Genomic DNA, 21,144 nt, shown 5'->3' with positions numbered 1-21,144 from the left:
TCCTTTTGTCCTCCTTCTTCGACTCTTGCTACGGCGTTCTCAGCGTTCCGCAGATTGAGTCACATCATACCGGTTCCATGCTCCTGCTTGAGGCCTTCGGACTGCTGCTTCTCCTCTTCTATCTCAGCTTCTGGTCGAACTCTTTCACCAGTGCAGACTTCTTTGTCTCCTTCCTCGAATCTAGTCACCTCCAGCTCAAGCTTCACTTCCCAAGTCCACAGCCATGGCTGACGATTCGTCTTTCATGGACTGGGCGCCTCAGACACCTCCACCTCTTTTCAACCCATATCAAGGCGATTACATGCCCGGTGGATGGCCTCAGCAACCACCGACCCCTCAATTCCGCACCACTGGACTGTTCGATCCGCCCCGCCGACGAACACGTCTCGAAGAATTCCTCCTTCCTGTCCTGCCTGCAGCGAAACGGGTCTGCACAAGCCTTATCCGCGCTACAATCAATGCGACTGCGACCGTTGTCACGGTGCCTACATATGCTATTGTTCGACAGGTCAGACACATGCAGCAAGCTCGTAGAGCCCGTCCCCCACCTCAACAAGCTCCACGAAATCGAATCTCTCCGGCGCGCCCAGCTCGACGTGTTGTCATTCAGACCCCTCCTCCCAGAACACCCGAACAGCCAGAAACTGTCTTGATCACTCCTCCCACAACCCCTCCACAGCAGGAAACGGCCAGAGTCACTCCTCTAAAGAAGCAAACTCAGGAAGACGTAGCTACAGAAGATATTCCATTTGAAGTCCCGGAGTTTCGACCTGCTCGCCTCTTGCGACGAACGAACAAACATGTCACACCCAAGAAGGTTATCCAGCGCAGACGTCTTAAGGATGCGTTCCCTGGCATGCCACTAATCCCTCCGCCACAAACTTTGAAATCAGTCACTGTTCCAACCCCAGATCACATCGTCCAGAAGCCTCTCCCTGAAGCAGGAAGCGTCCGACTTCATTCTCCATTTCCGCAGTTTGCCCCAGGTCCTGCCGCACCTCCGTCACCTCCATCACCCGCAGGCACCGTCACATCAACAGAGTCAGTTACGCCAAGCGCGCAACTGCAAAATAACCTTTCTGCTGCCACCGAAAGCGATTCGGATGGAAACACAGTGGTCTCGTCTGTCATCACTTCGAGAAAAAGACGCATAGATATCCAAGGGTCGAGGGCGACCGAAGGAAATGCGTGCCACGGTGTAAAGAGATTCCAGACTGCAGGTCTGAGCGTCTACTTACCCGACACCCCTACGCCCAATCCATCCATTGTTGTGCAAACAGCAGTGGCTGCAGCCGATGCAGAAGCACCGCCGACACCTCTCAACACTTCCTTGCTCTCACCCTCACGCTTCAAGAATCGAAACTACGACACTCCGAAGCCAAGCTCGAAGATTTCGGCAAAGGTCTGGAAAACACCACCATCCGCACAGTCGTTCATCTCTTCGACTTGCGATATTTCTCCCGGCAATTACCACCTTGACGAAGTAAGATCTCCCGTTAAGAGCGAGATTTCCTCCTTCTTCCAAGGTACTCCACCGCCCTCCCCAGAACTAGACGCCGACGTGTTTCGGATGATCACCACAGGAGGCGGCTCGCCAATCCCCGCGTCAAAGAATCTAGCTGAGCATGAGACCAAAGCACCGATTGGATCTAACACTGGCGATGGACAAGTACAGTCATCGGGTGAAGGCTCCACCGGTAATAAGCCGGCCGTACAAGAGAGCGAGGAAGAAAGACAGGACAATGTCGTTGCCCCAGCAGAAGATGGTATTGAGATGACGGATACACACTCTGGCCTGGCCACCCAAGGTGATATTCCTGAACCAAATAACATGGCAGAAGCAACGGAGCAAGTCTCATCAGACGACAAAGCATCCCCCGTCAGAGCCATCGACGAAACCACGAGCACTCCTTCACCCCCGATTGACCTCACGGACGACAACGAAGGCGGCGGGGCAAAGTCATCATCTCCTCCATCCGATCCTGCTCTTCAGACTCCCGAAAAGAAGCTCGCTCAGCTCACAATCGAGGATGATAAATATCATACCCCGGAAAAACCAACTCCCAAAGCCTCCCCGCACTCGGTTGAGAGAACCACTCGAAAGACGAGAGCCGAGACCAAGCGTGAGCTTCTGCTCAAAGAAAAACACCTTTACAACATCGCCGAGCTTGCAGCGGAATGGGAAGGTCGCATCCAGCACGCTCTCCAGTACGGTCACGGCGATTTCAAAGCCAGCGATTTCACCCGCGTCGTTCCCCTTTCCAGCAACAATCGAGGCACAGACAGGTGGCTCAATGACGAGATTATCAACGGATACCTCGCACTCGTCGTCAAGCATGGCCGACAGAACGATCGACCATCACAAGTCCCCTCCTACCACGCGTTCTCATCATTCTTCTTCAACAATCTGGAGGAGAAGGGACACGATGGTGTCAAGCGCTGGGGCACCCGCGCCAAGATTGGCGGGAAGAGCCTCTTGGAGACCGAGGCGGTCTTCATCCCCATCAACAGCGGGGCCCATTGGACGCTGTTGGTGGTCTCGGGCAAGGGGCGTAGTGCAACGCACTACAACTCGATGTCCGGGAGTGGTCGCCGCTACATCACAGCGGTGAAGACCTGGCTGGCTGGTGAGCTGGGCTCCCATTACAAGGAGGAGGAGTGGACGTTTGTTGAGCGTGGAGAGAGCCCAATGCAGTCCAACATGGACGATTGTGGCGTTTTCACAATCACCAGCGCCCGGCAGATTATGCTGGGCTTGACGCCCATGTCATATGGGCCAGAGATGATCCCTCTGCAACGAAAGAGAATCGTTGCAGAGCTGGTGGCTGGCGAGCTCTTAAAGAGCAATTTGTGATTCTTGTTTTGCTTGTGTTTGTTCGCGTTGCGTTGCGTTGTGTCGCGTTTTGTTTTGTTTGCTTGGTTACGACGTGACGACTGACGACAATGATACCCCGTTGGGTGGGAGGTGTGCTTTTTGCTTGGGTTCACTTGTGCGTTGGCATTTGGCGTCGGCAGGCATATGGGGCGCAAACAGAGCGCCAGAGCGCCAGAACGCTGCTTCATGTCGCTGGAAAGCGGGTACACAGAACCCCAATCCATGATGACTGTACAAGACCTTGCTCCTTTTCCCTGCCCATCATGGGGAGATGTTCTCGATATCCACTTATGTTGACTGGTGGCCAGTTCCCTCTAACGGCCTCGTGTATCACTCCCGACACGATCCCTTCTATCGAAGCAGAGACCCTCCTCCATCAACGGGCAAAACGACGCCCGTGATCCACGCGGCGTCGTCTCCGCATAAAAACACGGCCGCCCGCGCCACATCCTCCACGCTCCCCAACCTCCCACCAAACGGAGGGGAAGCTGGAGGAGGATGATGGTGATCTAGCTTGGGCTCACTGTGCCGCGACCCATCGGCGTCGTCGTAGTCGTGGTCGTAGTCGTCATCCTCGGCCTCGGACACGACATCCGCCACGTCGTCGCGAGGTTGAGGCTGAACAGATGTTTGGTGGCTCCTCCGGCCATGCGCATTCACATTCACCGTGGCTGTGCCTGTCCCTGGTTCCATCGCGCCCGCAGTAGCCGTACCCGTAGAAGGGGTAGCCGTAGAACTCCCCGTGCCCGTACCAGCTGTACCCGTAGAGGGGCCCATCCCCATCCCCGCATCCACAAATCCAGGACACAAGGCATTACAGAGGATGGCATCGGCCGCGTAGTCCAGCGCGATCTGCCTCGTCAGCATCACCGCCGCGGCTTGACCCGCGCACGAGCCGGGAGAGCCTGTACCCACGCCCACGCCCACGGCCCCCATGGAACCAACCCCCTGATGGAGGAGGAGGAGACTCGCGACGTTGACGATCCAGCCTCTGGCCCGCGCGTACCGCCGCGGCTGGCCGTCCAGCATCTGACGCACCGCGTATTTGCACGCCAAAAAGGGGCCGCGCGCGTGGACGGCCAGCGCGCGATCAAAGTCCTCGTCTTTGGTTTCGTGGCAGCGAAGCGGGCGCGTGGACACATTGGCGGCAGTGGCGGCACTCGCACTCGCGTTGGTGACTAGAATGTCCACGCGACGGTACTTGGACACGCAGGCACGGATCGCGAGATCCATGTCCCGGGCCCGCGTAGGGTCGGCTTTGTGGTATGTGGCTTCGCCGCCTTGGTGGCGGATGCGTTCGTGCGTGCCGGGCTGGTCGCGCGCCGTGGTACTAGTAGTCGGGGTGCTGGCGTGGATGCCATGTCCGTGGCCTTGATCCTTCGCCTGCCCCTGGCCCTGCCCCTGACTTTGCCGTGGCGGCGTTGGGGACACGTCGATGCAGAAGAGGGAGCAACCCTGCGCGGCTAGGGCTAGGGCGATGGCGGCGCCAATGGCGGACGACGAGCCTGTGACGATGGCGACGCGGCCTTGAAGAGGGCGCGCGGGCGCTGGGGGAGGAGGAGGAGTGCCCAGGGAAGGAGTGGATGGAGATGTCATTGTTAGTTGTGGGACTGGTACTGGTAGTGTGTCGGTCGTACTCTGTAGGTCGTACTCTGTAGGTCGTACTCTGTAGGTCGTACTCTGTATGATGCGAGATTATATGGTATGATATGGTATGATATTGATCGAGGCGTCCAGAGTGTCTTGAGCTGGCAAGGTCAAGTGGGAGGGAAATACTGAATCTGTCTGTCTGCATGCGTATGCATATGCATAGGCATAGGCATAGGCATGCGTATCCCTACGGCCTCTGTGTCGTGTCACACATGGACTGTCAAGTCAACTCGGGTCACCGTTGTGGTTACTGTACTTATCCGATTTGGTGACCCATGGTCAAGTATATATCCATTTTTCATACTCCGTACGTATCGCGGACTAGACTAAATGATCGTCAAGGGAGCGGACGTCAGATCGGATCAAGTCAGACCAGATGAGACCGGATCACTTCCGATGCACAGCGTGCAGAGGCATGAGCGAGCGTGCGTGCACGCGAGAGAGAGGGATAGAGATAGAGCGCGCGAGAGGAGGAAACAGAGAGGGAGAGCGCGGCAGGGTGAGCGGCCCCCTCTGCTCCATTCAGCCCAATTCAGCCCCGTAATCTACTGTACGTATATCACCGTAGTCCGTAGTGCTGGCGATCAAACGCACAGGGAGACAATTCACTTGGTTGCTGTACTCGACCATCCTCGCGAGTGTCCTCGGTCCGCGTGACTGTAAGTACCTACGTTGCTGGATTGTGGTGCATACCTACAGTGGCGTACCCAGTAGTCGCATATGTGGCCGCTCGTCGAACGCAGCTACCACGGCGGGCACGCCAGCAGCAGTAGCAATGGCAACCCATCAGTCGCCGGGAATCAAGAGAGGTTCGGACTCGAGACGGAATCCAGAATACACACGTTTCCCCGCTGGGCGAGCTGGACTCCGTACCTCCCTAGGTAGGTAACGGAGTACGTACAGTATGTAGCTAACGCATGTAAGGGGGCCGCAAAACATGGCCATCTTCCGCGTGAGTCGGCGGCGTGGCGGCCCTGCTCCCATCGGGCCCCTTCGCTTCAGCCCTTCGAGGCCCGAAATACAGAGTACGCAGGACACGGTACGCAGGACTGACATAGGAGTCAGATGTGTGAGTAGATGGGTAGGGAGGGAGGGACTATGTAGACAATACAGCACACAGCACACAGCACGACTACACGACGACGTAATACGGGGCTACTTAGTCATTTTACCCGTAGAATCCAGAGAAACGGTCGGCATGGAGAATAATTACACGTGGGTTCTATTGCAGTAAGTTGGACTAGGAGTATCGAGCGAGCATAGCCCATGCGGCATGTGCCATTTGGTGCTTCGCCATGTCATATGCCCGTTGCCGCGAGCCTCCGACTCTGATAAACACGTCCTAGCTTACAATATCGTACTACTCTACATCCCCGGGGCAACAGGTGTACCGCCTTTGAACCATGATAAAGTCCTCACATAGGTATGGCTTCTCATGTATGGTAAGCATCCCATCCACAGATCCTCTAGGACTCCGCCTCCTACGTCTTGCGTCAACCTAGCCCAGGCGTGCATATCGACGCGGGCGATCCAGGCGAGAAAGGCCATGAGGATAAAATCTGCATACGTGGGCGTGGAGGCGCCGGACAGGTAGCGGACGTGACGACTGTCTCTTCCAGGCTCATGAGCAGTAGCGTGGGCAGACGCAGAAGCAGAGGCGTCCCTCCGCACGGCCTCATACCTGCTATTGCCAAGGCTTCGATCATCTCGGTGGTCCTCCCATGTCAAAGGATCGTTTAGCAATGGTCCCTCCTGCGATGGAGACTCCTGTAAAGTACGGATGACGGGTTGGAGAATATTCTCGATCTCTGCCCAGAGCTTATCTGTCTCGTCCTGCGATTGCGGCCGTAGTTCGTCAAGGGACGACACGTTGAACCATTGTATGCGCGTGCGGATAAAGTAGTCTTTGCCTCGGGCGTCGAGGATGTCCGGTACAGAGGGGAGAATGAGTCGCCGAGTCGCGGGAAGTAGGCGCGTTATCACGCTCTGCATCTGTTGACCTTGCTCGTAGGACTGACCGGAGGGAAATAAAGGTGGGTGCAGATCGCGGTCATGAAAGAGCGAGTCCAAAGCATGGGCGATTTCCAATGTCGAAACAAGTGGCGTGAACGTGCCGTACTTCGTGTCAAGAGACTTCTTCGGCCATCCCAGGACATTTGTATCATCGAGTCGCCGGAGAGATGCTTGCGAGAAAGCTTCAGTGCGGACGAGAAGGACGGGTAACGTGCAGCGTGGTACGCCCTTGGGTTGGCCTTCGTTTGGCGGGATTCCCAGTTCTGCCCACAGACGTTCAATGTCGGGATATGAGATCCACGACTGCGTATACGGCACTCCCTTGTAATGTAATGCCAACCTTGCGCGGATCGTGTTTGGAGAAAAAGACTTCTGGCTGTGAGGCGAGGAAGCAGAGTGGGCGCTTTGCAGTGAGCAAGGAGCCCGGTCGTTGGCGATGTCGAAGAGGACAAGAGAGGCTCTAGAACTGTCCTCTTGGGTCCATAATCTTCTGGAGTTCGATGCGACCGCCTGTCTTGTATGCACCGCGGTAGGAAATGACCGAGTGCGTCGGAACACATGGTGTGCTTGAAGCATTCCCGACACATCCAAGGGTTGCGAGAGTCGAGAGATATTCACGTTTTGTCCCTACGTCAAGGAGGTGTATGCGGTTGCAGCTGAAATTGGATCTCTTCTTGATATCATGATGCCTTTCGACGATAACCCGTCAAATGTTCGGGTTCGCAGTCATTCCGAACACAGGTTTCATGCAGAACAGATAAGCAGGAGATGATGTGACGCCATCAACGAACGGGTTTACGATGGGTCCGAAATCGTAACGCCGTAACGAGAACAAGGAGCGACCGAAACACCCTTCCAGCCTGAAACGTAGGCAGAATAGGATAGTCGACGACGTGAGAATGTAGACGAGGGAGAAAATTGAAGGACGGAAGAATGTCGACGTGATGACCGAGATTATGGAATCCTGTCTGACGAAACAGTACCAGCAAAGAAGGCAGCCTTATTGGTTGAAAAGCTATATATTTTTGGTCAGACAAAAGGCTTGGCACCTCTGAGCTCAATTCTCTCTTCTTCCTTTCCCCTTCCTTACGCCACGCCACGCCACGCCACGCCACGCCATTGCACGTCTACAGTATTTTGGTGCTTTAGACGGCAATGTGAGGCACACGTGTACAGTGCAAATACGGGTCTCAGATGGAGGAGGAGCGTGGACGTTACACGCACGATACATCTCTAGCCAGGCAAAGAGCTTGAATTTGGCCATGGGAAAAGACATTCATCCAAACGTTGCGGAATGGCAAGGCAGGATTCCATGTTCAAGAAATAAACGTACTGAATGGCAAGGCAGGTTTCCATATGTTCAAGAAATAAATAAACAAACTAACGAACGACCAACCAGGGTAAAACGGACGATCTCGTTCCGTCAAGCCCCCCCGTGGCTGTGCAGATCCTATCCCCCCTCAACCAACCACTTCTTGAGGAACTCCGCCTGGGTGGTGGCGTTCCTCTCAAAGTACGGGCCGGTGTATGCTTCAAAGTGACCACAAGGCAACAGCTGCAGTTGCTTTGGCTCATTTGCTCGAGAATACGCCCTGAGAGCGAGATCTGCCGGTGTGAGCACATCCCCGCTTGCTACTGTCATGAGGAGAGGTGTTGGCGAGATCTTGTCAATGAGTTGCTGAGGCTCATATGCGCGGAAGAGCTCGACCCTGCAATCGAGACCAACAGTCAGCCGGGGGGGCAGATCGAGGCGCGAGGTGCGAGGTGCAGAGCCAGCTGGCGACTTACGTCTTGACCGTGACATCGTTCTTCCAGTTCGACTTCTTCTCCCAGGACGAGAAAAACTCGTAGCTGTCCGGTGTGGGCAGAGCCGAAGGCTTCTGAGGATCGGCATCCACGACGGGGACGTACCCCGGCTCCTTGCCCTCAGCTCGAGCAACCCTATCTATGAGCTTCATCAGCAGCATACCCCGGGCATCTGCAGAAACAGAGAGACCGTACCTGCGGCGAAGGTGGCATTGAAGCCCACGGCAAAGTCCGGACGGACGAGTCGATTGAAGTTGTCCCATCCACTGACACAGGGGACCTGACTGAGGACGGCCTTGACTCGTCGGTCCACCGCCCCGACATAGAGCACGTGGCCGCCACTGTATGACGAACCCCAGATTGCAATCTTATCCGGGTCAACGTCCGGCCTCGATGCCGCGTACGTGATGGCGTCGGAGATGTCGCTGCACTGGACCATCGGGACGATCTCATGAATCGGTTCGCCGGGAGCCGTATCACTGTCGCCGAAGCCTCGATTGTCGTAGACCAGCACCCCTATGGGCAATTTCGACACGAAGTACTCGGCAAAGGCGTCAAGGTCCATTTCCTTGAGGGCCGAAAAGCCGTGAGACATGACGAGACATGGTGCCTTGCCGGAAGCCGCGTCGCCGCTCGAGTAGAACCACCCCCTCAAGGTAACCCGGTCCGAGGTCTTGAATTCGACGTTTTCTCTGCCCATTTTGAGGTAGCGTCGACGATGGATAGATCCTATAACCACATGTCAAGAGTCGTAGTGTTGCACAAGGACCGTTGGAAGCGCGGCGAGAGGGTGGACGACCGATCTATTTTATGCCGGATCCCTCAGAAGAGAAAGACGAACCCGGACATGCGAAGAGCGAAAGAGACCCCTTGGGACCGCAAAGCAACCGCACCCGTCGATAGTCACGATCAGGGCCAACGAGTCATGAGAAACCTTTCCACTAGCACGGGCGCGTCGAGCTGACGCCGAACCTACCAGCCCTAGGTGTGTATTGGTGAAGATTCGTCTCGTATAACCCCGCAGTGCCCGGTAACGATAGGCATCTTGCTTTGAGTTTCAGTCTTGAGCAGCGGACAATCTATTGCTTTCCAAGCTATGAGACGAAGTATCCTCGCGTAACGTGTTAGGCCGGTGTGCTGGCGGGCTGCTTGCGGGACCGCTTCAAAGGAGGAAATCGCCGCTTAGTCTGGAGGAGGGCGCTCGAATGCGAATAACGCGGCGACCAGTAGGAGGGGGATTCTGGGCATGGTTGCCAGGCACAAGCCCATAAGATGTGTGTGATCGGGTCCGCTGAGCCGTGAAGATTCTGTTCCTGTGCTCGCTCGCCGTTGGCCAAATCGGGGCCACCCGGACAATCATTCTTCATGCAGACCGAGGCTAAGTGCCACCAGACGGTTTGGAAAAGGTGCATAAGTGTAACGGGCAGAGCGAGAGGTATGATTGCTGATCATGGCCAAGAGTCGGATGGCGCCAATGCATGCTCCACGGAGATGGAGAAAGCCATGCCTCGTATTCTCGTGGCGTGATAGTCTGGTCGAACTCCGGCTAGGTACGAAGTAGAAGAACGAGAGTCCCGTCACTCTGGTATTGTCGCCGTACAAACGAGGTTGAGGAAATTGTGCATGGGCTTTCAAGGGTTTACCCGACGTGATGGGAACACAAGGGTTTGGTAGCGAGTGAGATCCCCCCGCCGAAAGCGCCTAAAGCGCCTAAAGCGCCCCAGGGTGCCAGGCGAAGTGACGCAGTGCTGGGGGCTGTCGGTACCGCCCGAACAACGCCCGCTTGGGGGGAGTGGGGGCAGCCTGGAGGGGCAAGGGCGACGGAGTTAGGGGCGTCATACGGACTTCAGTATCGGAGTAATCTCGTATTCTGCACCCGCAGCCTCGGCCAATCTTCAGTGACGCAGCCTCGCGGGACTCGAGACGGCAGCAGAAGAGCAAACAGGTGCCAGAAATGCCTTCATTCATGATCATGATGAACTCTCTGGTCACCCGGCTCGTGCGACCCGAATAAGGCCTATCTTGAGCCTCAGGATCATTGTTGCGCACTGGGCTCATGCCATTTCAAGGTCAAGTGGACTTACGTGAGAAAGAGGGAAAAGTAAACGTGGTGGACGCAGAGAAACGTCATCTGAGGTCTTGTTGAAGTCTATCTGAGTGAGAGACCAGCTTGGGATGTGCCAGCCACAGTAGGGAAAGCTGCCACCGGTCAACACCCAGCTCTCAGCTCTCAGCTCATGCCTGGGATGGAAATCCCCTCTTGAAGACAGTGAATTTGTGAAACCAAGATCAGCCAGCCATCAGTTTCAGGTCAGTCACTCCAAACGCACAAGGTCTTGAGTCAACACGAACACGCATTCATTCGGCATATTTCAGCAACACGCACACGCATCCAGTCAACACACACACAGCCATCAAGCCTGAAATCTCACCTCCAGCATTCCCTCTCTTCCATTCCCGGCTCGTAGGTCCACCACGTTCGCATTCATCCATGATCGCTGACTCTGCTCCAGCTGTACCCTACGCCTGCTCAGTCAGAGTCAATGCAATGCCCAAGTGCCGATCTCAACTACACCATTTCTTCCTTCTTCACCTGCCCTGCTGGGTCGCTCGGTCGTGTTTCTCCACACGAGATCATAAGTGGTGGAGTTCGTATGCGCCGATGTTGAAGCGCATAAGATGCATGTGCCAACGACTTTGATGAAAGAGGAAGCGATAGAACATGCACAGGCGTGGGACGTTTGAGCCGTCTAACCGACGACCACAAGTCTGCCGGCTTTTCAATTCAACCTTCCTCAATGCCACATCAGGGCTCAAAGAGAAGACGATGGGGAAGATGATGATGGCGGCCATCTTGTTCGAGTCGGATAGTTCTGTGCCGCTCCCTTGATGCATCCACGACACTCTTTTCTTTCTCCCGCCTAATCAATCAACAACCCGACGTTCATACGCAATGCCCTCTTCCTCGATCGTCGCCGCAAAGAACCGGGGATACCGTGTTGTAAGGTAGGACTCGTCATCCCGCAGCCCCGCAAACGGCGCATGGGGACCTCGGAAGACATCGACAATGAAGTTGCGTACCATCTCGTGCTCGTCGCGCGGGCACCAGCCTGCCTTCCGCGCGATGCGTCGAAAGGTTGTGTATCGTGCCTCACTCCTGCCGAGCCACACGGAGACGAGCGTGCGGAAGGCATATGCGCCTTCGACGGGCTCGCTGGCCAGATGATGAATCTCGTTGTAGAGGCGTTTCCCCATGTTCCCTTGACCGGGAGGCGCGGAGTGGAACTCTCTGCTGCAGTCAGGGGCTAAGGGCAAGCCCTGGCGTTGAGAGAATTGTATGTCGTCGAATCGCGAGTGATCAGTCACCTAAGGCTGATGGCTTAGGACCGCAGCTTTGTCGCTGTGATTGAGCAGCAATTGTCGGGTGTCACTCGTTCTTGCAGCATGGTGCCGAGCAGGGCTTCCCATACTTGCTCCCCATACTTCAGGGCATTCCTTCCAAAGCGCCATGCAGTGCTCTCTCACCTCCTTTTGGCGCGAAGCGGCGAGCCTAGGGACAGCATGACCTGGGATCGGACAGGGAAAGTTGGGCATCGGACCAAGCTTGAAGCGCCATGGATGCGACGGATAGCTGGCGCAGCCGTTGAGTTGGTTGTCATTAAAGTTTCGCTGCCAGCTGGCCTTCATGATCTGCTTGAGATGTGTTCCTGGCTCCTTCAAGTGCCCAACGTCGAATGCCTTCGCGTCGTCAATGAAGACTGCGTACTCCTTGGGGACGGTCGCCACGTGGTTGTCGTTGGCCGCTAGGGATGGCACCGTCTCAACGACTGCTTCATTGACTGTCGTTTGCTGGTGAATGTTGGCACCAAAGGGAGAGAAGGGAGGAAGAGGCGACGTGGGTGGGGTGGGTAAAGCGCCGTTGTTGGTGAGTGGAAACGGAACAGCCTTCTGCCAGTCGTTGAAACAGCCCTGCACGAAGGCGTCGGTGACGTGGGGAGAAGTGTATGACTGGGTCGGACTGGGAGCAGTAGCAGCAGCAGCAGCAGTAGCAGTAGCAGGCGTCATATGAACATTGTTGTCGACCGCAGCCAGAGTAGGAGCAGGAACCATCCGTATATCGTTTCCCGCTCTAATCGGAGCCGCCTCAACGAAATGATGGTGAGGGCTTTCAAAAAGTGCGCCATTCATCAAGCGCGCTCTTCATTTGACCTGATTGTCATGGTATTGTGATTTGGAACACGCCATCGGGCAGGGCGTGGCAGACGACATTCACTCCTAATGATGTTGAACGGCGAGGCTGCGAACACTTTCCGAAGCAAAGATGACTGACTTACCGAGTCCTACCCATGCCGGGGCGAATCCGTATACACGGGGGCGCCATTTGGTGAGCCGTTTGATCACATTCGAGTATCGTTCACCCAACGAGCATTCAGACGCCTTGCATTCGAAATCCAAGTGGGCGACATTCTGAGCTGTCGCTTCAGCGCTGGGGGGTTCATGATAGCCTTGTCGAGGGGGTCGTAGTCAAGGCCTCCAGCCAAAGTATGCGAGATCCTCGTCATCGAATCTTCGAGTCTGAGGACATCTGACCAGAGAAGACATGTGTTCCATGCTTGGTAGGGCCGATGTTGATGGGTGTAAGCCAGCCGTAGATATATCCCAATACATAATCAGTGACCACGTTCCAGTCGCTGACCATCGCTTTCGAATTCAAACATATACACCCTCGCCCAGTGTACGCACCCTGCCCAGCGTCTGAATCGCTTCGCCGTGCAGATTATGTACACCGCCCTCGTCGACCAGCTACAGTCGACAGAAGCGAGACAGCCAGATGGGTGAGATAAGGAAGGTCCGCGCAGTTGTGGAGAACTCGTGGCAGCAGAAAGACAGCCAGGCGGAGATGGGCGCTGCCTCGATCTCCTCAAGACACAACCGAGAGCCGGCCTCAAGATGTACATTAATCAACTATCCTTATAAAGTCAAGGCGCCAGTAGCCATGCAGCGGAGCCGGCAGTTCGCTGGCGCAAAGCACAAGGAGACACCATGACCCAGCCGATATACGATGTGGCGATTGTCGGTGCTGGCCTGTCGGGTCTTCAAGCTGCACGCACCGTCCACCAGGAAGGTCTGAGCTACGTCGTCCTTGAGGCCCGAGATCGTGTCGGCGGGAGGACCTTGACGGCTCGATCGAGCGGAACGGGAAGTGCGAAAGCCGAGTTGGGCGCAGCATGGATCAACGACACCAACCAGAGTCGCATGTGGGCGCTCGCGGAAGAATTGGGTCTCCATACCATGGTCCAAAACACCAAGGGCCATGTCGTCGTGCAGGACTTTGATGGAAGCCTGGTGAAGTTTCCATACGGCGACGCGCCGAAGGTCTGATGCGCCCGTCATTGATGCCGGCGCGCCGTGACGTGACGCCGTACGAAAACCAGATGCTGACCTTGTGAGCAGTACCGCTCGGACCAGGACACGGAGTCATGCGTCTCGATTCGGGATCTGGTTGAGAATCTATCCACCACACAGTCGCCATCGATCTTCTCGGCCGGCCCTCACCGGGACCATCTCGACTCCATCTCCTTTGAGACTTTCCTGCACCGTTCGAGGCTCACGGACAAGGCGCTGGCGACCGCTCAGGTCTGGACTCACGCCATGCTCGGCGTGGACCCGTCTGAGGTATCGGCCCTGTACTTCATCGAATGTAAGTCGCTGCCGCTGCCGCCGCCACCACCACCACCGCCTGATTGGTCACCATTGACGAGGCATCGACAGACTGCGCCGCTGGAGGAGGGCTGATGACGATGCGCTCCGACGGCAAAGGAGGCGGCCAGTATCTCCGGATCCGCGAAGGGACTTCGGCATTCGCCGAGGGGCTGGTCAAGAAGTTGAATGCTGGATCAGTCAAGCTGAGCAGCCCCGTCGCCGAGGTCCATCAAGGCTCAGACGAGACGGTCTCGATCTCCACGAGAGGCCCAACGCCGCAGACGTACGTCGCTCGCAGGGTGATCGTCTCCATCCCCACGCCCGTGTATAAAACCCTCAAATTCACCCCGGCCTTGCCAGTCGCGAAGGGTGCCATCGTCAACCGCACGCGCTACGGGTTTTACACAAAGTATATCGTCAACTTCCGCGAGGCGTTCTGGACCGATGACAACTTGTGTGGGCTCGCACAGAGCTTCGTCGGGCCCGTGTCCGTTTTCCGCGACACGAGCCTCGGCCACGACCAGCCAGCCCTGACTTGCTTCCTCGGCGGCAGTTTCGGCAGGAAGTGGGCCATGCAAGATGCCGAGGGCAAGAAAGCGTCGGTCCTCAAACAGATCGGCGATGTCTTCGCCGCCGGTCGGGACATCAGCGGTCTCGTCGTCGACGCGGTCGAGTCTCCGTGGATGGAAGAGGAGTTCTCGGGCTGGGGCTGTCCGTGTGCGAACCTGCCGCCCGGCCTGCTCGCACACGGATGGGACGCCCTGTGTGAGCCCTTTGGCCACGTCTTCTTCGTGGGCACCGAACTCAGCAAGGTATGGCGAGGGTATATGGAAGGAGCGGTGCGGAGTGGAGAGAGTGGCGCTCTGCAGGCCATTGCTCATCTCAGGGCTGGTAAGCAGCAGACTTCAAAGCTGTAGATGTCAGGGGTACGCCGCGCCGTGGGCAATCCACCAGCTGCCACCAAGGCTGGGGACGAAAGGCGAAGAGGCACAGAGGCGAACAGACCTTGCCATGGTTTGTGCTTTCACCAAGGCTAGGAATGGAGAAGCAAGGGCTGTACAGACCTTGCCATGGTTTGTGCTTTCACCAAGGCTAGGAATGGAGAAGCAAGGGCTGTACAGACCTCACCATGGGTTTGTGCTAATGTATCCACCCCTCGAAGACGACCCGTAGGAAACATAGAACGCAACAATGGCTGTGTGCGTGTGTGTGACTGAACAAACCTTGGTCGTCGTTTGCGTCTGATCACGGATTCCGGTACTCCGTACAGTATGATGGCTCTGACAGCAATCACCATTTATCCGGGCAACGAATTGCTTCAAGTTTCAGGACACGCGTGGGCATTTCCATTCCTACATGACAAGAAGTGCGGCCGTCTCCTCGATAACACCATCCATCCACTGTTACTGGTAAGGAGAATCGCTCACGGTGAGAGGCATCGCGCAGAGAAACCTCAAAAAGATCTGCCGTTGGTGTATTCTAGATGGGTACCTATTTCGCCTGATATGTACTTTCAAAGTCTCTTTCTCTATCATTGCGGCAAATTCATGTCCAGTGCCGGGCCTGGCCTGGCCACTTCATCTTGTCTCGTGGCACGGCGAGGACGACGACGGCCCCTCTCGACGTTTTGGCGAAAAGGCCACTTTCAGATGTCTCCCGCCACATTCAGCCCGGCACAAGACGTCTTTTCGGCAGCCTCTCATAGCCATCTAGCTTGTTGAGAGGTCAAAGCCGACGTATCTATTCATTAGTTCGCCTCATTGCCCAAACATCCAGAAAACCCACAGTGCGCACTTCTGCTCGAGGGGCTCTCTATCTCCGAGCTTCCTCCCTTCGCAGACGCGGTGATATCATTGTGTTGCAAATCGACAAAATCACAGAAAAAATGGGGTGGCAAATGCTCAAGTTTCCCCCGTCATAATATCCTCGACCGTCCCAATACCAGAGCCCGGTCCAAAGCAGGGAGAGTCGTCAGCTTGCACATCGTCCTTGGTAAAGGAGCGAACAGATGCCTCGAGCGCGTGACAGTAGGATGTGGGAGATTTGTGTATTGCGTAGTCATCAAGTCGTGCAGCTGGAGTCAAATCCGGGCGGTGGTATAAGCAAAAGGATGAGGAACATGTCTCTCTAGATGCAACACACCAAAGCGGAGATCATGTCGTTCGTCTCCGTGTCGAGTCTGGAAGGAAATGAAGAGCTTCTCGTGCATGGCCTGGACAAGCCACGCGGCAGGTGGTCATAGCAGCTCACAGGCTCATGGTAAGCCATTCCCACTCCTGGCTGTTTCCGTGCGCACTTCCAGTCATGCTGTGGACACCGCTGTTGAGCAAGCCACCTTGCATGACCGAGGCCATAGTGGTGGCCCCAGCTGTCGAGGAAATACTGGCTGCCTTGGACCGAGTCACTGGTGCTTGGGCGATTTTCGGTGTGGGCTGGCCCGCATCCTGCATTTCTGTCTCATTCGCCGCCATACTCCCTCCCATGACCGGTAGCGTGTTGGTCGAAGCTCGGGATTGACGTCTCTGACGTTTCGGCGTCACTTGGACTGGTCGAGCCATATTCGGACCTGGTTGCACAGGGGGTTTGGGAGGAGCCGCAGCAATCGGTACGACCCCGGGTTTCCCTCCCGTGATGCCAGGTGGGTAGCTCGTGGGCGTGGTGACCGCGGAACCGGAATGGGCGGATCCCTGCACCGAAGCCGGAGACGCCGAGTTCTGCTCGCTATTGGCATTGCCAGATGTCGGTGTAGTCACCGGTGTCTGCTGGACCGAGTTTTTGCGAGAAGCCTTTTTGGAGGCTCGTGTGGCTGCGGGGCCCATGGGCACAGTTGTCCCACTTCCACGATTGCGTTTCTTGATGACATCCGTTTTAAGGGACAGTGGACGCACCACGCCGTGGAGTTTGAGGAATAACCCGCACGCGTTGCATAGAGGATGGCCTTCTGGATTCCGTCGCCACAGAGGCGTGGTTTGGGTAAAACAATTTGTACATGTTGTCGGCACTCCGTTCTGGTCTGTATTCTTAGGCCCGGGGCTGCCGGGCCTGGACGGTTGTCGACTGCTAAAGCCGGATTCTCCAGGTGAACTAACCGTAGACTGCATATGCTGGTTCGTCAAGGCGGGCGTCGAAGTCGTCCTCGGTATCTTCTGCCTCCGTGGATCTTGGTCTCGATTGCGGATGTCGCTGATCGATGCAGCCGAGCCATGTGTTCGGCTGAGGAGCGAGGAGCCCCAGTCGGGCGGTGAATTCACCATTTCCGTTCCGCCAATCCTCACTTGTTTTCCAGGACCACCAAACCGCTGCACGTGGCTATAATCGGTCACGCTCGCGTCCCAGTGCAACCCCGAATTCAAGTCCAGCGCCGGATCGTTCAACTGACCGTACTCGGACTGGATCATGGCAAAATTGGTGTCGTCGTCCTCGCCGTCCGAGTCGGCGCCAAACTGGAACAAATTGTCATTGCCGGTCACAGAAATCCCAGGCGAAATCCGCCGTCCATACTCGGGAACAAGGACCCTGGACGGGTCGACGTGTTGTTGGAGAGAAAACCCGCTGGCAGCCGGGGCTGAGCCGACACCGTTCATCAGGGAGTAGACCTGCTCGTTACTGGAGCCATAGCCAAACTGCGGAGCGGAAGGCGCCATCAGATGCGTCGCTCGGTGGGCTGGATAGAAGGGCATGGTACGGGTGTGACCACTTTGATCAAAATAAAAGGATCCATCACCGTCGTGACCCGGTTGGGGTGTCGACACAGCCGACGGGTAGCCGGACTGGGGAGGCGAGTAGAAGTCGGCAGAGTTGAGAGACGAGGGGATGGATGACTGGAGGTATCCATTCGTAAAGGGTCCGCTGCTGACCATGGGCGAAGCCGCAGGCGAGAAGGCGAAATTTTGCTGGAAAGGACCGGCAGACGTCAGAATGGGGTCCTCTTGAAGGTTGAACGAGTCCAGCTGCAGAGACATTGGGTTTTGAAAGCTGGTTTGTCCCGAGAATTGTGGCGCCGTTGTCTGATCCAGTGCGTAATCAGGTACACCGGTGTCCATCTCAGTGCCGTTTCCAGCATTTGGGCCAGGCAGAGGAGGCACCTGAGGAGAAAAGTCCGCTGGGCGCTTTCGGTTCTGGGAGATGAGATCATTAGGATCAATGTGAGGGCCATGAAGAGGACCGTGGCTTACTCCTCCTCTCCTCTCGTCAATGCTCGTCTTCCGAACTCTTTTTCGGACGTAGTCGAACTCCGACGTTCGATGTGTAGGTATCGATGTCTGGGGCAGCGACGAGGGTGGCAGATTTTTGGGAATATGCACCTGTGGCTTGCCGCGTGTAACGATGGGTACACCAGATGCTGGCGTGGTCTTTGGCTGTGCCGGTGGCTCTGCTGTGGCGGGAGTCATTCCCCCTGCTGGCGAGGCAACCGAGCTTGGGACGATGAAGTCGTCAAGGTTCATGGGATCTGACGACTGCCCATGTTCCATGCCCTTGTCGATTGACTTGCGGAGCTGCTGAGCAATGCCGCTGGGCGCGGACGATTGCGTCGCCTGACGCTTGAGTTGTGCCTGCTTTTCACTGAGAAAGCTGTTAGTACCCGGTGCGTCACGGTTGCGGTTCGCGGGGATCTTGTTCCCGTACGCTGCTTGCTGCTGCTCGCGACGGCGCAAGTTCATGGCCATCATCCTCCAGGTGAGGTTCTCCATGCGCTCCTGGTTCGGCAGTCGAGACTTTGTGCGACTGTATAACTTCCATATCTGGGTCCCTAGAGGATCCTTCTTCTGCATCTCCTCCGGGTTCTCGACGTCGGAGGGACTGGTGTCGTCCTTCCACTCGGGGAAGACGGCGTCCCGCAGCAGCAACTCATTTCGAGCGAGCGTGTCCGCGGTGGAGAGATCCAGATTGGAACCGAGGTTGGGGTGTGTTGACTTGAGAGGTTGAGAAAGATGGGCACTGAGGTTGGACGTGGCCGTCGAGGACAGGTTTGCGGGCGACTGGCTGGTGGACGCAGTGTTGGCCGTCGTGTTGGACTCTAGACTACTTGACCAGGTCGACGAAGCTGTGTCGTCAAGACTCGAAGACGGCTGCGGTCCAGGTCCAGAAGAGTGATCAGAGTGGTCGGCCGGGGAGTGGACGGCGGAGGCTGCGCGCGCACCAGTTGAAGCTGCGGTTCCCCCACGCTCACCATAATCCGCACTCGACATCACCGGGGCCAATGGGACAGGGTCGCGTGCTGCAGCACGCTGAGGTAGGACAACGGCAAAGAAAGGTCGGTCGTATACAGGTCTGCTGGTATCATTACCAACACCGAAGCCACGATATGATGCAAGGGAGAGTAGTCGGCTGCGAAGCAAAAATAATTGGTAACAGAGGATGGGCACGCCGTGGCAGTGGCAGCAGTAGTGTCATCACCATGAGACAAGAGGAAAAGGTCGGCAAGAAGAGAGCTGCGAGAAAGGCACGTCGACGTCTAGCTTGCAGGGTGAGAGTGGGAGGTGTGCAGGCCAGCAAAGGCACGCAACCTATGGGCATGGGGGGAGGCGTGAGCGGGTGGCCAGGGTGTGGGCGCAGTTTGGGCCAGGGTTCGAAGAAGACGATGGTGCGTGATGGCGCGCCGGTTTAGTGCAGGGCGCTGGAGCAAATGGAAGCGCAAAGACCCGCTCGAGGGGCAATCCCAGAGGTACTGGGTACGAGCACGGGCAGCGACCCCCCAGGATTGGCGACAACTCGGAACATGGCTTCGAGGGAAGTGGGTGAGCGGGATGCATGCAAGAAACGGTCTAGGGTTGGCTCTCTGCAAATCCGCTGCACGCACGCAAACGAGAGTGGGTAAGGCCGTTTAGAGTTACAGGCCTGTGCGAGGCGATCAAGAGACGAACCCTCGTAAAGCGCAGATGAAGTGATGCAATGATTGTCCGCCCAGCTGCATCTGACGAGCATTCTCCGAGAGATAAGGAGAAAATAAAATCCGCTGTGACGGAACGCTCAAACCATCGCGATTTCTGAATGATGCTGCTGCTGCTGCTCAACGCCGGCTTCAGCACGATTGCGTAGCACCCGCCATCTCGAGTGGTGGTCACCGCTCACGGCTCACTACTGAGTATGTCGTGGGGTGCTCATCTCATACAGTACGTACCACCGAAGGCACTCCGCGCCGTCCTCGAGAGGATCATCACCTTAAATCTCACGTGAAGCATGCCACCGGGGACTCGCTGCACGCTCGGAGGGATTTGGGTAGCGCAGAGAGCAGGCCATCGGCAGAGCGCCGGTCAACGCCTGAATCATCTGTCGCCCACGCCAGAAACGGGGCAAGGGCAGCGAGGCTGGTGGGTAAGTCGCGAAGTGGGACAAATTTCACATAGACGTAGTTACGTCGGAGCGGCCATCGATTGGCCTGGCTCGGTTTCGCCTGGCCTTGTTCACACGCTGGATCTCTTCGGCACGAGGGTATGTTGGCTTCAGCGTTCAGCAGCGATGACGAGGGCCTGGGCGTTCGCCGGATCCCATCACACCCGCACGTCACGAGTTGAGCCGCTGGTTCTCGGGCATTCTGCCAGTCCTTTTGATAGAATGACCGCGGTCGAGTCCATGGACATGACAGATGGCTGCAGAACGGTGCGTCTCGTGGAAGCCTGCGAACTCTGCTTGCTGGCCTGCATGCGGCGAACAGAAGGGGATCTTAGACTTCGGCGGGGCGCGCTTAGCGGGGTGCACAGCATGAGCACTGGAGCTGTAAAAGAAAAGCCGCCCACTGGCAGCTGGGCGGTGGGATTAGGGATCATGCAAGCCCGGCGTGAGTGCCATATCCAGTGAACAGGGTCATCTTAAGCGGTTCGTTCAGAGCCAGTCACACCGCGCTCATTCACCTCTCGTCGACCTGGTGGCTTGATAGCGTGGGTGGACACGGCTACTGGTACATAGTGGGTGACTTTTGGGACACCCTGCGCGTCCTGCTTTCCGGCAGCAACCTTCTCGTCGCCATGGCCAGACGCCGCAGGATTCGAGGAGCACGTCTAGACGCGTGCAGGCTGCAGGTCGTCGTCGAGCACGTCGGCTGTGAAAGCGGATGGTAATACAAACAATAATGAAAAATCAAAGTTGACCCATTTGGT

At 56.5% G+C, this 21,144-nt stretch overlaps 7 protein-coding genes across 7 annotated transcripts; 2 read left to right on the top strand and 5 right to left on the bottom strand.

The window, feature by feature from the left end:
• Window positions 1-223: 223 nt before the first annotated feature.
• Window positions 224-2,854, top strand: G647_05104 (uncharacterized protein; the record flags this gene model as incomplete). Its single annotated transcript, XM_008729437.1, has 1 exon — window positions 224-2,854. One exon carries the CDS (start codon window positions 224-226, stop codon window positions 2,852-2,854), a length of 2,631 nt encoding a protein of 876 aa, XP_008727659.1.
• A 372-nt stretch (window positions 2,855-3,226) lies between these two features.
• On the bottom strand, window positions 3,227-4,471 carry G647_05103 (uncharacterized protein; the record flags this gene model as incomplete). Its single annotated transcript, XM_008729436.1, has 1 exon — window positions 3,227-4,471. The coding sequence occupies one exon, from the start codon at window positions 4,469-4,471 to the stop codon at window positions 3,227-3,229; it is 1,245 nt and encodes a 414-aa protein (XP_008727658.1).
• Window positions 4,472-5,890: 1,419 nt separating this feature from the next.
• G647_05102 (uncharacterized protein) lies at window positions 5,891-7,114 on the bottom strand (the record flags this gene model as incomplete). The annotated part of the gene is made up of 1 exon (XM_008729435.1): window positions 5,891-7,114. The coding sequence occupies one exon, from the start codon at window positions 7,112-7,114 to the stop codon at window positions 5,891-5,893; it is 1,224 nt and encodes a 407-aa protein (XP_008727657.1).
• Window positions 7,115-7,988: 874 nt separating this feature from the next.
• G647_05101 (uncharacterized protein) lies at window positions 7,989-9,044 on the bottom strand (the record flags this gene model as incomplete). Its single annotated transcript, XM_008729434.1, has 3 exons — window positions 7,989-8,247; window positions 8,327-8,483; window positions 8,540-9,044. The coding sequence occupies 3 exons, from the start codon at window positions 9,042-9,044 to the stop codon at window positions 7,989-7,991; spliced, it is 921 nt and encodes a 306-aa protein (XP_008727656.1).
• Window positions 9,045-11,269: 2,225 nt separating this feature from the next.
• G647_05100 (uncharacterized protein) lies at window positions 11,270-11,599 on the bottom strand (the record flags this gene model as incomplete). The annotated part of the gene is made up of 1 exon (XM_008729433.1): window positions 11,270-11,599. The coding sequence occupies one exon, from the start codon at window positions 11,597-11,599 to the stop codon at window positions 11,270-11,272; it is 330 nt and encodes a 109-aa protein (XP_008727655.1).
• Window positions 11,600-13,387: 1,788 nt separating this feature from the next.
• On the top strand, window positions 13,388-14,964 carry G647_05099 (uncharacterized protein; the record flags this gene model as incomplete). The annotated part of the gene is made up of 3 exons (XM_008729432.1): window positions 13,388-13,720; window positions 13,799-14,045; window positions 14,117-14,964. 3 exons carry the CDS (start codon window positions 13,388-13,390, stop codon window positions 14,962-14,964), a joined length of 1,428 nt encoding a protein of 475 aa, XP_008727654.1.
• A 1,329-nt stretch (window positions 14,965-16,293) lies between these two features.
• Window positions 16,294-19,236, bottom strand: G647_05098 (uncharacterized protein; the record flags this gene model as incomplete). Its single annotated transcript, XM_008729431.1, has 3 exons — window positions 16,294-18,165; window positions 18,223-18,610; window positions 18,674-19,236. 3 exons carry the CDS (start codon window positions 19,234-19,236, stop codon window positions 16,294-16,296), a joined length of 2,823 nt encoding a protein of 940 aa, XP_008727653.1.
• Window positions 19,237-21,144: the final 1,908 nt, after the last annotated feature.

Source organism: Cladophialophora carrionii (assembly GCF_000365165.1).
Source record: "Cladophialophora carrionii CBS 160.54 unplaced genomic scaffold supercont1.4, whole genome shotgun sequence".
NCBI classification, from domain to species: domain Eukaryota; kingdom Fungi; phylum Ascomycota; class Eurotiomycetes; order Chaetothyriales; family Herpotrichiellaceae; genus Cladophialophora; species Cladophialophora carrionii.
This window is presented reverse-complemented; position numbering and strand designations above follow the sequence as displayed.